This window comes from Chiloscyllium plagiosum, unplaced genomic scaffold (genome assembly GCF_037043375.1).
Source record: "Chiloscyllium plagiosum isolate Xiang-an unplaced genomic scaffold, Cpla_swu_hap1 HiC_scaffold_2, whole genome shotgun sequence".
Classification (NCBI taxonomy): Eukaryota; Metazoa; Chordata; class Chondrichthyes; order Orectolobiformes; family Hemiscylliidae; genus Chiloscyllium; species Chiloscyllium plagiosum.
In genome coordinates, this window is record NW_028270140.1 from 101,933,676 (window position 1) to 101,948,229 (window position 14,554).

At 38.9% G+C, this 14,554-nt stretch overlaps 1 protein-coding gene across 4 annotated transcripts in view; it reads right to left on the bottom strand.

The window, feature by feature from the left end:
- fam81b (family with sequence similarity 81 member B) overlaps positions 1 to 14,554 on the bottom strand; it is a 117,755-nt gene that overhangs the window by 87,411 nt on the left and 15,790 nt on the right. For all 4 annotated transcript variants that reach the window (XM_043709604.2, XM_087999201.1, XM_087999199.1 and 1 more), the window contains 2 exons: positions 4,569 to 4,818; positions 1,718 to 1,836 (listed from right to left, as the gene is read on the bottom strand). In XM_043709604.2, the coding sequence (XP_043565539.2) occupies positions 1,718 to 1,836; positions 4,569 to 4,818 (369 nt within the window). The remainder of the gene's footprint in view (positions 1 to 1,717; positions 1,837 to 4,568; positions 4,819 to 14,554) is intronic.

Sequence of the window (14,554 nt, forward strand, 5' to 3'; positions counted from 1 at the left end):
GAGTATAAGGAAAGATAAGTTAATATGCAACTTAACCAAACTTTAGTTAGGCCATTATTGGAATACAGTTCTGGTCACCACACTACCAGAAGGATGTGGATGCTTTGAAAAGGGTACAGAAAGGATTTACCAGGATGTTGCCTGGAATGGGGGATTTTAGCTTTGAAGAAAGATTGGATAGACTGGATTTATTTTCACTGGAACACAGGAGGTTGAGGGGCCACTTGATAGAAGTTTATAGGATTGTGAATGCTATGAATAGAGTGGAATGTATGAGGTTTTTTCCTAGGGTGGAGAGGTCAATTAACAGGGCACACACGTTCAAGGGGAGAAATTTGAAAGAGATGTGTGAGGCATGCTTATTACACAAAGGCTGGTGAGTGCCTGGAATAGATTACCAGAAGAGGTGGTGGAAGCAGACAAAATAGCAGCATTCAAGAAGCATTTGGATGAATAAATGAATAGGAAGGGAATAGAGGGATACCGATTCTGTAAGGGAAGACAGTTTTATTATGGAAAGGCATAATGTTTTGGTGAGGCTTGAGAGGTGAAGGGCCTGTTCCTGTGCTGTATTGTTCTTTATAACTGACCAGTTAATGCTGTGCCACAATCAGCAGAAAGAATTATAGACATTATAACATTAGCTGCTGTCTCATTGAGTAACCAAAAGAACTACATTGATCCAATTGCAGGCAACACTCAAAAAAATCAGAGCTTTGAGGGAATTCAACAAATGTCAATTCTGTCAGCTTCTAAACAAATGGATCAATTCATATAAATGTAAAATCCAGATATTATCAGCTATTGCTCAGATTTGGTTCAAATTTGAATAAGTGGACAAAAATATCTGCTTATTTATCTACTAAATAAGCAGATTTTATATTTTCTTGCTAGTAAGTATCAATATTGCAATATTTTATAGGCAGTAGTTTTTAACCTTCTGAAGGTCTTAATGTTTTCATTCATTTGTAGTGATTTTTAGCAAGAAATCTTTAAAGTTCGAAGCCATGTTTGTCAAACATTGTACAGCAGCTTAATCTTTGCAAACAAGTACTCCATTTATGTTGTCAATACTACATGCACACTCACCTGAGTCATACATTATGATCCAGTCCATAAATAAGAATGAATTCGCATTCCCCCATCTCTTTTCTGGTTTGCATTTTAGATAATTAATTAAAATAAACACCAAATTTAATATCATTACAAATGTATTATTGCGTAGATTGGAAAATAACCCTGGTTGAACTGTCTCCAAAGATTTTACCCCCAAAATGCTTTTATTTACTATTGTGCATAATTATCAAAAAATGCATAATGAATTTTTGTGAGACGATGCCTCTGGATACAAAATTGGATATAGTTAGGAATGCAAAACAGGCAGTATTGTGTTTGTTGCCTGACATAGCTAGTTATCAATTCTTTTGAGGTTAATTGAAATGAATATCAGGCAGGCTTATAATAGATGGCAGACCACATATCAGTAGTTTTCCATCGTCACTCATGTTCAATTTCATTCCTTGTAACTGCACAGGAAATTAGACAGAAATTGTCAGGATTCTTACTAGATGGTGTTAATCTTAAATAATCCTTACAAACCAAGAGCTGGTCGTAGAGTTGTATGTGGAAGTGTGGTCTTGGCCTTAGTTTAGGTAGTGTGTTTATGCTTTAGTATTTTTGTGTGTTTTCCTGCCAATCTGAGCTCCATCCCTCATACCTGGCAACTCTTCCACGGAGGTCCCCAATCCCAAGCAAATGTTTCTGGTTCAGGTTCTGAACTGCGAAGCTAGTCCCAGTAGTCACACCATCACGTCTTCTAATCTGTTCTTCTAGAACCTAGGAAGATATCACATGAGGACATTGTTTCAAATCCCATGACAGCAACTGGTGGAATGAATAAGTTAGGAACTAAAAGCCAGTTTTTGGAAGGTTGAATCTTAACTGCCATTGGCAATGGCCTGACAAGCCATTCAGTTCTCCCAAACACTACAGAAAAGTTAAAAATGAACAAAACTAAATGGACTATCTAGCATCAACAGTGGAAATATCAATGGCACACCCTAGGCTTGTCAATTATACAAAGTCCACCTCCTTAAATATGGAGGCTTGTGCTAAAATCAGTCTGTTCCACAAAGTAGTCAAGCAACAATCTGTTATAATCGTGCCCAACAAATTATACCTTGCAGGTAATGCTCCAAACACCACTGTCACCTTTCTTGGCTATGTCCTGTCCCACAATTACACAGAGGTGGTGCACGATGGTGTACAATTGGGAATTACCGTGGGACTCAACATTGACTCTGTGTCTCATGATGCCATATGACATCAACTCCAAAAGGCAGGGAACCTCCTGCTAATTATCAATTATTGCCCAACCCATTCAGCCAATGAATCTGCACTGCTGCACGTTGAAAGCCAGTTGGAAGCTTGTAAGAAACCCTGATGATGGCAATGCTGTTCCTTGTTTAGAGAACTTAAATATTCATCTCCAAGAGTAGATCAGTAGCACTATTACTGATCAAACTGGCCAAGTCCTGACGGACTCAGCTGCTAGAATTGATATGTAACAGGTAGTGAGGAAAAATCTAATTAACTTTGCCTTAACAAATCTAGCTGTTACAGATGAATGTCCATGGTTGAAGGGACCACCTGTGTTCACATTGAGGATAACCTCAATCCTGGTCCACTGGCAGGAGTTCCTCAGGATAGCTTGCCAGGCCAAAGCAGCTTCAGATACATCATTAATGATCTTCTTTGTTTCATAGTCAGAAGTGGGGATGTTGATAGCTGATTTTACAGTGCTTGGTACTATTCACAATGATGCAGATACTGACGCAATCTGTGTCCATATGCAGGTAGATCTGGACAACGTTCAGGCTTGGGTTGATACATGGCAAGCAACATGATGCCTTACAATTGCTGGGCAATGCTATCTCCAACAGGAGAGGGTCAAACCATTTCCCCTTGATACTAAATGACATTCACTGAATGCCCCAGTATTGTCATATTGGAGGGTACCATTGACCAACTATATAAATGACATGATTACAAGAATAGGTCAGAGGCTGGGAACTCAGAAGTGAGGATCTCACCTTCTACCTCCTCAAAGCCTGTCCACCATCTTCAATAAACAGAGCAGAGGTGTGATATAATGCTCTTCATTTGCCTTGGGATGAGTGAGCCTCTAACAACATTCAAGAAGCTCAACCCCATCCAGGTCAAAGCATTCCATTTGAATGGCACTGGATTCACATTACACATTCACTCCCTATGCCAGTGGCATCAGCGTGTATCATATCCAGCATGCAACTGCACAACTTGCCAAGGCTCCATTAGCAGCTCCTTGCAAACCTGTGGCCTCTACCAAATGGAAAGGCAAAGGTAGGATATGGATGTAAATACTACAAAGTGAAAGTTCCTCTTCAAGCCAAATACCATTCTGACTTCGATGTATAATTGGCATTTCTACAGTGTTGAAGAGTGTGGTGTTGGAAAAGCACAGTTCGTCAGGCAGCATCCGAGGAGCAGGAGCATCGATATTTCAAGCATCAATGCTCAAAACGTCGATTCTCCTGCTCCTTGGATGCTGCCCGACTGGTTGTGCTTTTCCGGCACCACACTCTTCGACTCTATGATCTCCAACATCTGCAGTCCTCACTTTCTCCTAGTTGATTTTTATGGTGTTGTTGGTCAAAAATCTGGAACTCACTTCTTAACATCACTGTGCATGCAGCTAATATGGACATTAGCAGTTCAAAAAGACAGCCCATCTCAAGGGCAATTAAAAATGGGGAATGATTGCTCACCGTCCCTGTGATGTCTACACTTAGTGAAAGAATAAATTGTTTAAAAATGCCCACTAAAGAATGGAAGAATACTATACATAGTTTCCCAAAATACAAAGGAGCTGACTTTAAGTCACAGCACACAGCTGCAGTGTTATACTGTGCTTCAAACATTATTCTTCGTCCAAAAGAACTTACATTATCTCAATACTTTCCTCAGGCTTTGAATCTTTCCACCAAGTTTTTATGTTCCAACAAACGCTAATAAATACGGACATTTTGACATAAATCAAAATTAATGCAAATCGCAATGAGATTTGCACAAAAAGAATAAATAAAACTTAATATGGAAGAAGTTAAAAAATGTTAACCTTTCAATGGAAAACTCTTAACAGGAAAAGTTACCTTTCCCAGTTATCAAATCGGCAGCCTGATCTTTTTCTCATGGTGTTGCCCCAGTGATGAGAATAAAAACCATCTACAACAAGTTTAATTTTACGAGATTATTACTGATGATGTTACTTGGAACAATTTATTCATGAACTTACTGATGCTGTGAGGAAGCTGATTGTAAAACACTACACATCTGTCTGTAGGTGGCAGACTTATGGCAGTTCAGTAGATTGAAGATGGATGGATACATACCCTGAATTCTCTTGGATTTTTTTTTGACTCATAATGCCACACTGGCTGTAGCAACATGCAGTAATTAGTACAAATGTGGCAGACTCACTCATATCATTTCCATGATGATAAGTAAGAACAGCAAAAGAAATAAAGTACCTCTATATCATTACTTAGTTGTTTGAGAATCCTTGTTGTAACTTGTATGTGGTTTTCCAGAAGCTGTTGGGATACTTTTTCAACTGGGTAGTGGCCCTGGTTTCCTCTCAAGTGGGTTATGATGTCTTCTTTAATCTGAAAAGCTTGCTCCAGAAGTGTCGCTGTAGTCCTTTCATGGTTGGATATACGATCATCCATCATTTGTAAGTAGCTCTTCGTCACTACTGGAACTTGAAGCAAAGTGTGGTCTCTGAGTAAACAAAACAAAAAGAAACTGAACATTGAACATTGAAGATAGGATGGAAGGTCAGTCATTTATCCTTTTTAAACCTATTCTTCTGCTCAGTAAGATTGCATATGGTCTGTAACCTAAGTCCAGCACACTGACCTTTGCCCTCTATCCCTCAATAACCTTGGCTAGCAAAAGTCTATTGATCACAAGCACAACAACAACTTATATTTATACAACAGTATTCATATCATGAAATGTTCCAAGGTACTTTGCAAGAACATTGTAAAATGGCAATAACTCAAAAAAGGCGAAATTAGGTTAAATGATTAATTTGTCCAAAGCTTGGAGCCGAAGTAACTGAAGACATCACTACCATGACTGGAAGCAATTATGATGCTGAATGTGTAGGACATCAGAATTAGAGGGTCACAGGTGTCTCAGAGGGTTGTGAAGTTGTAAGTGATTACAGAGTTAGGTTAAGGGCAAGGCTATAAGGAATTTCCAAACAAAGATGGGAATTTTAAAATCAAGACACTGTTTGTCATTTTGATTCAGGGTAGATCTGTGAGCATAAGGAATAGGTGAAGAAGATTTACTCTGAGTCACAAAACATGCAGCAGAGCTTTGGAAGGCCTCATGTTAGCAGAGGGCAGAATGTGGGAGAGTATGTTATAAGATAATGATTCTGAAGGTGTTAATCTTCATATTACAGTGGCTCCACTCATTCTATTGATGTTATTCTCAGTATCTAGGTAACAAAAAGAAGTTCTGTTCAGAGGGTACAAATGCATCTGTGCCAGCTCCCTATGGTCCTAATAATCATGCCTGACTAAACCCAATAGTATTTATTGCTATTGTGCAAGCAAGTGTGAGATACTGTGTTATAGGCTATCTTTATTAACTCATTCACCAGTTCACTATATTTATTAATACGGAGTTCCCGTTCATTTATTCATAATCCTTTACTAACCCATTATTTACCATAACACTGTTTCATTCATTCATAAAACTGCGGTTTTGTAGTATCCAAATTTACAAACAACCCTTTCAAACCCATTACTGCATTTCCACACTTTATCAGCCCTTGCTACAAGCAGTGTTTACCTCTGAATAAGTGCAACATAACAGAACAATACCACCCCCATCAAGTCTCCATGAAACTTTATAATATTAATCAGCCCTTACCAACCATTTCGTGGACTGAATAGATTAAGAAACTGTTAAATACCTTTTAACTGGGCCATTATCCCTTTAAGAAACTAACTAACAAAACCGTGTTTCCATGAAATTGCATGAATGAATGAAACTCATACCAGCAAATAGTAAATAAATCTCACAACCCAGCTACAGTAATCAGTTTAATATCCTTTATTCTTTCATTAAATATAGGTACAATTTTTAACTTATTTAGGGCATATTTGCCAAGCATTTTTACTAATATTTACTAACTTAAAAGACAAAATGACTAACACTTCCTAATTATGCAAGTAGGCTGGACAGACATCCCATCGCAAGTAGCAGCCAGCATTTAGCACATGTTTTAACCCATCTCCTGTCTCCCAGGACAGAAGCCCTTCAAACCTTTGTGTACTAAAGATAAAAAAAAGTAATACCATAGTAATGAAATTTTAATATATGTAAGAACTGTGTATAAAGAGCCCTTGTAAGAACTGTATTTCAGGATTCTATTGCTGCCTTGAACTTGTGCAATGATTGTTAAATAAAGAGGCTATTTTCACCACTCATTAATTCCGGTTGTTATTTGAACACAAATCCACAAAACTTTCTTGTCATCTAAGAACAGTGCTTCTTCTGAAGGTTCTCTATAGCGGTTCATCGTTTACCACTAATTATAGAATCATAGAGATGTACAGCACAGAAACAGACACTTTGGTCCAACTCATCCATGCTGACCAGATATGCTAAATTAATCTAGTCCCATTTGCCAGCTTTTGATCCATATCCCTCTAAATCCTTCCTATTCATATACCCATCCAGGTGCAATTGTACCAGCTTCCACCACTTCCTCTAGCAGCTCATTCCATAGATGCACCACCCTCTGGGTGAAAATAATTGCCCTTTTATACCTTTTTCCTCTCACTTTAAACCTAATGCACTGCCTTATCCAGAGGAAAAAAACTTGACTATTTACTCTATTCATGTCCATCATGATTTTATAAACTTTGATAAAGTTACTCCTCAGCCTCCGATCCTCCAGGGAAAATAGCCCCAGCCTATTCAGCTTTTCCATATAGCTCAAACCCACCAACCCTGACAACATCCTTATAAACCTTTTCTGAACCTTTTCAAGTTTTACAACATCTTGTATGTCCTGTACAATGTCCTGTACAGCTGTAACGTGACCTCCCAACTCCTATACTCAATGTACTGACTAATAAAGGTACGTTTACCAAACATTTTCTTCACTACCCTGTCTATTTGGGACTCCACTCACTAGATAGGACCAAAGCAACTCAAAGGCAAAAAAGGATCAACAGCAACAAACTGCTTCCTTGTCCAGCACCATGTACTATACCAAATATCAAAAGATACCAGAAGTGGTCATTTGGGAAAATTTCATGTGTTAGCAGTGATCTCCCACCCTCCCTCCCACTCACCACCCCGCATGAAGAAAAGAAATCCAGAAGACCCAATAAAAGTCAAAAATTCAAGCTAAAGAGTTTACCACTTTTAGAGCATTATGGCTTTAAGAGGACACAGACAGTCAGATAGAGACAGCAGCAGCTTTGGAAGCAAAATGGCAGGCTCAGCACTCCAAAAGCAAGTCTTCATTCAGAAGCTTCAATGTGCATGGGTACTTGTGGATTTTAAAAATATGGTCATTGGTCTGGTCACTGTTGGCCAGGCTAGCACTTATTCCCCATCCTTAATTGTTCTTGGGAAGATGGTGGTAATCTGCCTTCTTGAAGCACTCCAGTCATTGTGGTATAGGAACACTCACTGCGCTATTAAGGAGTCAGTTCAGGATTTTGATCGAGTGACAGTGAAGGAAATGTGATCTAGTTTCAAGTCAGCATTGTGTGTGGCTTTGATTGGAAATTGCATGTGATAGCGTTGCCATGTATCTGCTGCCCTAGTCCTTCTTAGTAGTGGAGGTCATGAGTTTAGAAGGTGCTGTCGAATAAGCTATCTTGAAGATGGTATTGTGGATTGGCAGTGGAAAGAATGAAGGTTCAAGGTGTTAGATCAGATGATATATCAAGCAGCTGCTTTTTGCTGAGTAGTGACACACTTCTTGAGTGTTGTTTGAAGCTGCAACCAATCAAGGCATTCAATGATCTAGCATGAAGGAGAAAGAAGAAAGAATGCTGGGCACAGAATTGGCAGAGGAGTATGACGGGCTATGGGGAATGGCCAGAGGCCTTTATCTTGCATGGGTACAGGTCTCGGTCTGTGTGGAGTGAGTGCTGTATATTCCTTCTTTATTTAGAGAGGTAATTCACCTTTGAATCTGGTCCTGAGACACCTCTTGTGGAGGTTAAGGCATTGTTTAGTGGCGATAAGGACACTTATGGGATTTGAAAGGACAATGGAGTTTGAATGGAGTTCAATCTGGAAAAGTGTGAAGTGATTCACTTTGGAAAGTCAAATTTGAATATAGAATACAGGGTTAAAGGCAGGATTCTTGACAGTGTGGAGGAACAGAGGGATCTTGGGGTCCACGTCCATAGATCTCTCAAAGTTGCCACCAAGGTTGATAGGGTTGTTATGAAGACGTATGGTGTGTTGGCTTTCATTAGCCGGGGGATTAAGTTTAATAGCTGTGAGGTTATGCTCCAGCTCTATAAAGTCCTGGTAGGGCTACACTTGGAATATTGTGTTCAGTTCTGGTTGCTTCACTACAGGAAGGATGTTGGAAGCTTTAGAGAGATACAGAGAAGCTTTACCAGGATGCTGCCTTGACTGGCATGTCTTATGAAGAAAGGTTGAGGGAGCTAGGGCTGTTCTATTGGAGTGAAGAAGGATGAGATATGACTTGATAAAGGTGTACAAGAAGCTGAGAGGCATAGATAGAGTGGATAGGCAGAGACTGTTTCCCAGGGCAAAAATGTCTATCACGATGGGACATAATTTTAAGGTAATTGGAGGGAGGTTTCGGGGAGAGGTAGGTTCTTTACACAGGGTAAAAACAATGAGGTAAAAACAATGACTGCAGATGCTGGAACATCTCTGGTACACCCACACCAATCAACCATACCGCCCTGTGGCCCAACATTTCAACACCCCCTCCCACTCTGCCGAGGACATGGAGGTCCTGGGCCTCCTTCACCGCTGCTCCCTCACCACCAGATGCCTGGAGGAAAAACACCTCATCTTCCGCCTTGGAACACTTCAACTCCAGGGCATCAATGTGGACTTCATCAGTTTCCTCATTTCCCCTTCCCCGACCTCACCCCAGTTCCAAACTTCCAGCTCAGCACTGTCCCCATGACTTGTCCTATCTGCCTATCTTCTTTTCCACCTATCCACTCCACCCTCCTCCCTGACCTATCACCTTCATCCTCTCCCCCACTCACCTATTGTATGCTATGATACTTTCTCCCCACCCCCACCCTCCTCTCATTTATCTCTCCACCCTTTAGGCACTCTTCCTGTATTCCTGATGAAGGGCTTTTGCCCGAAACGTCGATTTTACTGATCCTCGGATGCTGCCTGAACTGCAGTGCTTTTCCAGCACCACTCTAATCCAGGTTCTTTACACAGAGAGTGGTGGATGCTTGGAATGCACCACTAGCGGTGGTAGCAGAGTCAGACACATTCAGGGACATTTAAGACATTCTTGGATAGACACATGAAAGTTAGTTCAATGAAGAGTATGTAGGTTAGTCTGACCTTAGAGTAGGATAAAAGGCCAGCAAAGACTGTACTGTGCTGTACTGTTCTATGTTCTATCTTCTAACGCAATGTATAAAATGTGTATTAATCTTTTGGGACTTGCAAAGTTGTCAAGAAACTGTCCAAAAGAAATGAAGCTAAAAAAAACTTGGTATTTCAGAGTCCCTGGTTATATAAAACTGCTACAGAATTGGCACAACATGACTCATTTCCCAAACTATCACTTTGACATTGGGGTGCCCTTTTATCCACGTGAGTCATTAAGCACTTCAGTGAAATGTTTATTGACATAAGGTACAAATCACTTAAGTGAAATGCATGTTTAAATAAATCATTGAATACTTAAGTGAAATGCTTGTTATCATAAGGGACATGTTGAAAAAGCTTTCCTTCTATTGGATGTTTATTTTCTATCAATAAGAGTGTTCCTCTTTCAATAGTGATACACAAATATTGGTGCTTTTGTGGCTACTTCCTCTCAGCCAATCTTCTAACTAGGTCAATCATTTGTTTCTAATTCCATGAGTTTTAATTTTGGTTAACTCATCAATAAATTCAATCAGTTTTGGCAGTCACGACCTATCATTTATAAATCCGACTTGGCTTTCAAAATTAAAATTTTCATGGTAACCCTATCATTAATTACAGGCCCTGGCAATTTTCCAACAACAGATGTTAGCTGCATTGATCTATATTTCCTTGGTACCTTTTTATAATGATATGTGCCACTTTCTAATCTAAAGGGAAGATGTCTTGAATCAGTAGTCATCTGGAAAATTATAGTTAGGGCATCTAAAATGTTCTCCCCTACTTCGTGCATAGAATGCAATCCATATTGTCCTGGGGATTTGTCACTCTTTAGCACCATTAATTTCTCATTTTAACTTTATTGGGCTCCTATTCCTGATTCAGTAACAGTTTCCTTGGCTTGTCTGATAAACTGACCTCTTCCTCTACTGTAATCACTGATGAAAAGTAATTATTTAGCATGTTAACCATTTTCTAACTGGCATAACTACCATTACTGGTTTTCAAAAAACCCACATTGCCTCTGGCCACACCAATCCTGATGAATGACCACAGACCTGCAATATTGGCTCTGCTGTTTCTCTCCACAGATACTGTGTAACATACTGAACATTGCTTCTGTCTACTCTTCTTTTTCCCAAAGCAGTTGTGAAAATTATTGTTGATTTTTATATCACTCATAAGTCTCTTTTCAGGCTCCCTTTTTGTAGCTTATTACTTGTTTCGTTATCTGTTGCTGGTTTTTGCCTCTTTCTCATTCAGCTAGTCCTTTTTTGCATCTTTGTCAGCTTTTCCTTTTAGTTAACACAATCTCTTATCTCTTTTGTTGTCCATGGATGTCTTTGTCGGCAAATACAACTCGTGCCCAATAGGGGTAAGGACTATGACTGTATCATGTTAAACTTTTTTTGGAATCCATGCCATAATGCTCTGTCATTTTACCCTTGAATAGATTTGTCCAATTTACTGAGGACAATCCTTGACTTATCCAATAAAATCAGCCTTAATGAAATCTAGAACCTCAGTTTCTGTCCCGGGTTTCTCTCTTTCATAAATGTTTTGAATTCAACCATACTATGATCACTATTAGATAAATGTTCGCTCAACATTAGGTTAAATAATTTTACCTTACTGTTCATTATTCAATCTAATATGGCTTTAGCCCTTGTTGGTTCCACTACACTTCACTCAGCAAAACTGTTCAAGACAAGAAAGTCATGACTTTTCTGATGTGCTTATCTGCTTATCCAAATTTATATGAAAGTTAAAATCCCCAATGAAATCACTCTGCTTTTGTTACAAGCTTGTTTAACCTCAGGTTTATTCATCTGCTACCAAGGACTCTGTAAATAACACAACTATAGTCCTAAATCCTTTTCTACTTCTAATTGCGCCCATTAAAACTTGACTGCCTCTGTACCTCTCATTATATCTTAACTCATCGTTGAATTGATTTCATCCTTAATCATAAAGGGTTTTCCTTTCTTCTCACATTTTCCTTATCTTTCCTGTAGTACAATCACATTTGGTATGTGATTTAGTTCACCACAGTTCTGAACATTGAACAGCTTCATTTCCATCATGGCTAACATATACCATCCAGGTTGTACCTATAATTCTTTGTTCCTTAGATTATAAAGAACATTAATGGATTACTCACTCCTTCTAATCTAATACCATATTTACTCACATCTCTCCTATTTCTTTCCCATGGTTTAATTATTTTATATCTTTTCGTTTTCCCTTCCTCAAAACAAAACACATTTTTGTAGGTATTCTACTCTCTTTTCTTTTATTTATTTTCATTCTATTATCTGCACTACTTTCTTCACATGAGGCCTCCCCAGTTCCATCCTCAAAATTACAAGCTGTCCTGGTGATTGTCTTGTTAAAAATTTCTATCAAAACCTTAGTCCCAGACCAGTTATCATCTGGGGTCAATCCCAAATAATTTAACATCAACAAGTTAAATAATTAAACTAAAGATCTTCTTAGTTGAAGATATGATCAGCAAAGCTTTTATGTATATAACTATCTATCATATTTAAAAGTCTTGCATACAGTACACTTAAGAAGGGAATTATGAAACTACTAATTCTTATCTTTATTCTTATCTTTATCTTTGGCTGTTCAGTTAGGGTTCCACCTACAGCCATTCAGCTTTAATTGTCTTTGTAGCCTTGATCTAGTCAGGACACAATGTGAATATCAACAGATGGCAATGAAATGACCTGTCAAAACTGAGGTCAAGGGTGGAGTTACAATGTGAAATGCTTCCAACATCTGGACATATCTGAGACAAAGGAAGTTGGTCATGGTTGTTGGATTCTACAGCGTTCATCTCCATTCACAACCCATTTGTTAACAAAACAGCAGCACTTGGCATAATATCCATATTTGGTTTGTCGAATGGCAGAAAGACTAGCTGCATAAATTTCAGGCAACAGCTCTCCAACAAGGCAAGTCCATTCACTGACGCAATCATCACCAAGCTCTCCCAAGGAGCATTCTAGGACTACTCATTGATCAGAAAAATAACTGAATTAGCCTCTAAACAATACAGATAAAGGGCCAGGTTAGAAACAGGATTGTCTACACTGAGTGGTTTACCTCCAAAACCTTCAGTCACCTTTTTATGCTGCAAGGTTTGTTAGGACTGTGAGGGAATGTTCGGCACTTGCCTAGATGGTTGCTACTGAATCAAGATACTTGACACTATACCCAACAGAGCAGTCCACTCCATCAATGCCCAAGCAGTGAAATTAACATTTAGGTCATACATTGCTGTGTACTATGGTTTCAGTATGCATTATCTAGAGGAGGAATTGGAGCAATTTGCCAAACTTATTTCAACAGTTTCCCCCAGCCTTGTAACTTCCAGCATGACAAGTAGCAAATAACAGGCAATTCTCACGTTACCACAGACAGCCATTCTTCATCATCAATGCCAAAGTGTAATTTCATTCATAGCACCCACTTGAAGGCACCACAATAAGGACAGAGCAATTTACAGAGAAAGTCCAGAAATGTTCTCTCAAGGCAGCTAGGAGTGGGAAATGCATAGAACCTAGTGAAGGTTATTTACAGCCTGCAGCCAGATCAAAATAAACAGAATTTGAACAGCACAGAAGGAAGCCAACCAGCCCTTCATGCCTGCTCTAGATCTTCAGTCAAGCATCATTACCTAGTGCCAATCTCCTGCTTTCTTTACACACCCTTGCACACTTCTATTCAAATTATCATCCAATGCCATCTTGAATGCCTCAATTGAATCTGTCTCCACCATATTTCCAGTCAGTGCATTCCATACCTTAACGATCCACTGAGTGAAAAAGTTTCTTCTCACATCAACCTTGCTTCATTTGCACATCACTTTAAATCTATGTCCTCTTGTACTTGTTCCCTTTATGAACAGAAACAGTTTCTTCCCATCTGCTCAATCCAGTGCACTCATGATGTTGGGAGCCTCTGTCAAGTCACAGGAGAACAGTCTCAAGTTCTTCAATCCAACCTGATAACTGAAGTTTCTCATTCCTGGAACTATTTTCAACAATGACTTCAAACTAGACAACAGAAAGTCAAAACTGAGGAGGTAAGAAGGAATAGGGAAGATAAGAAACAACCCATTGAGGATTTAGAAATGGTATGGGAAGGTTATAAATGTAACACCATTAATGTTGTGAAAACAGTCAAGTTTACCAAACTAGCTAGGTATATCTAGAATAAAATATCTAGTCACAAAAACCTATCATAAAGTAGAAACAAGAACTCAAATTAACAAAATCACTGAAGATACTTGCAGATTATTTTTTAAAATTCTTTTTTCCTTCAATATACTGTCTACAAGGCTCCTGATAAAGTTTATAATATAGCAGAAAAATATAATTAAAACATATGAAACTGATTTTTAATCTTGTTCGGATACCTCAGGAATATGTTCAGTTGGAAATTTTGGTTTCTCTTGAAATTGCTGTTTTTAAATGTTCTCACTTTCTCAGGTAAACAAACTAGGTCACTGCCTGCCAGGTCCCATAGGCAGAATCCTTTGGTATGTTTGGTGATGGGAGTCTTTATGCTAAGAGGTATACTTTCCCATTGCCTTAAATTTTATCTTTGGATTTCTAAATTAGCTTCTATATAAGTTCTTCTCCCTCTCTGTTAATTTAAAATAATTTCTCCTTTATTTGACTGGACTGTCGATATAAATGTAGTGGCTACAAGAGCAGTCAGAGGCTAGGAATCCTTCAATGAGTAATTCAATTCCTGAATTCCCAAGCCTGTCAGGACTGTGATAGGATATTCCCCACTTGCCTGGATGAGTGCAGCTTCAGCAATAGTCAAGAAGCTTGACACGATCTAGGACAAAATA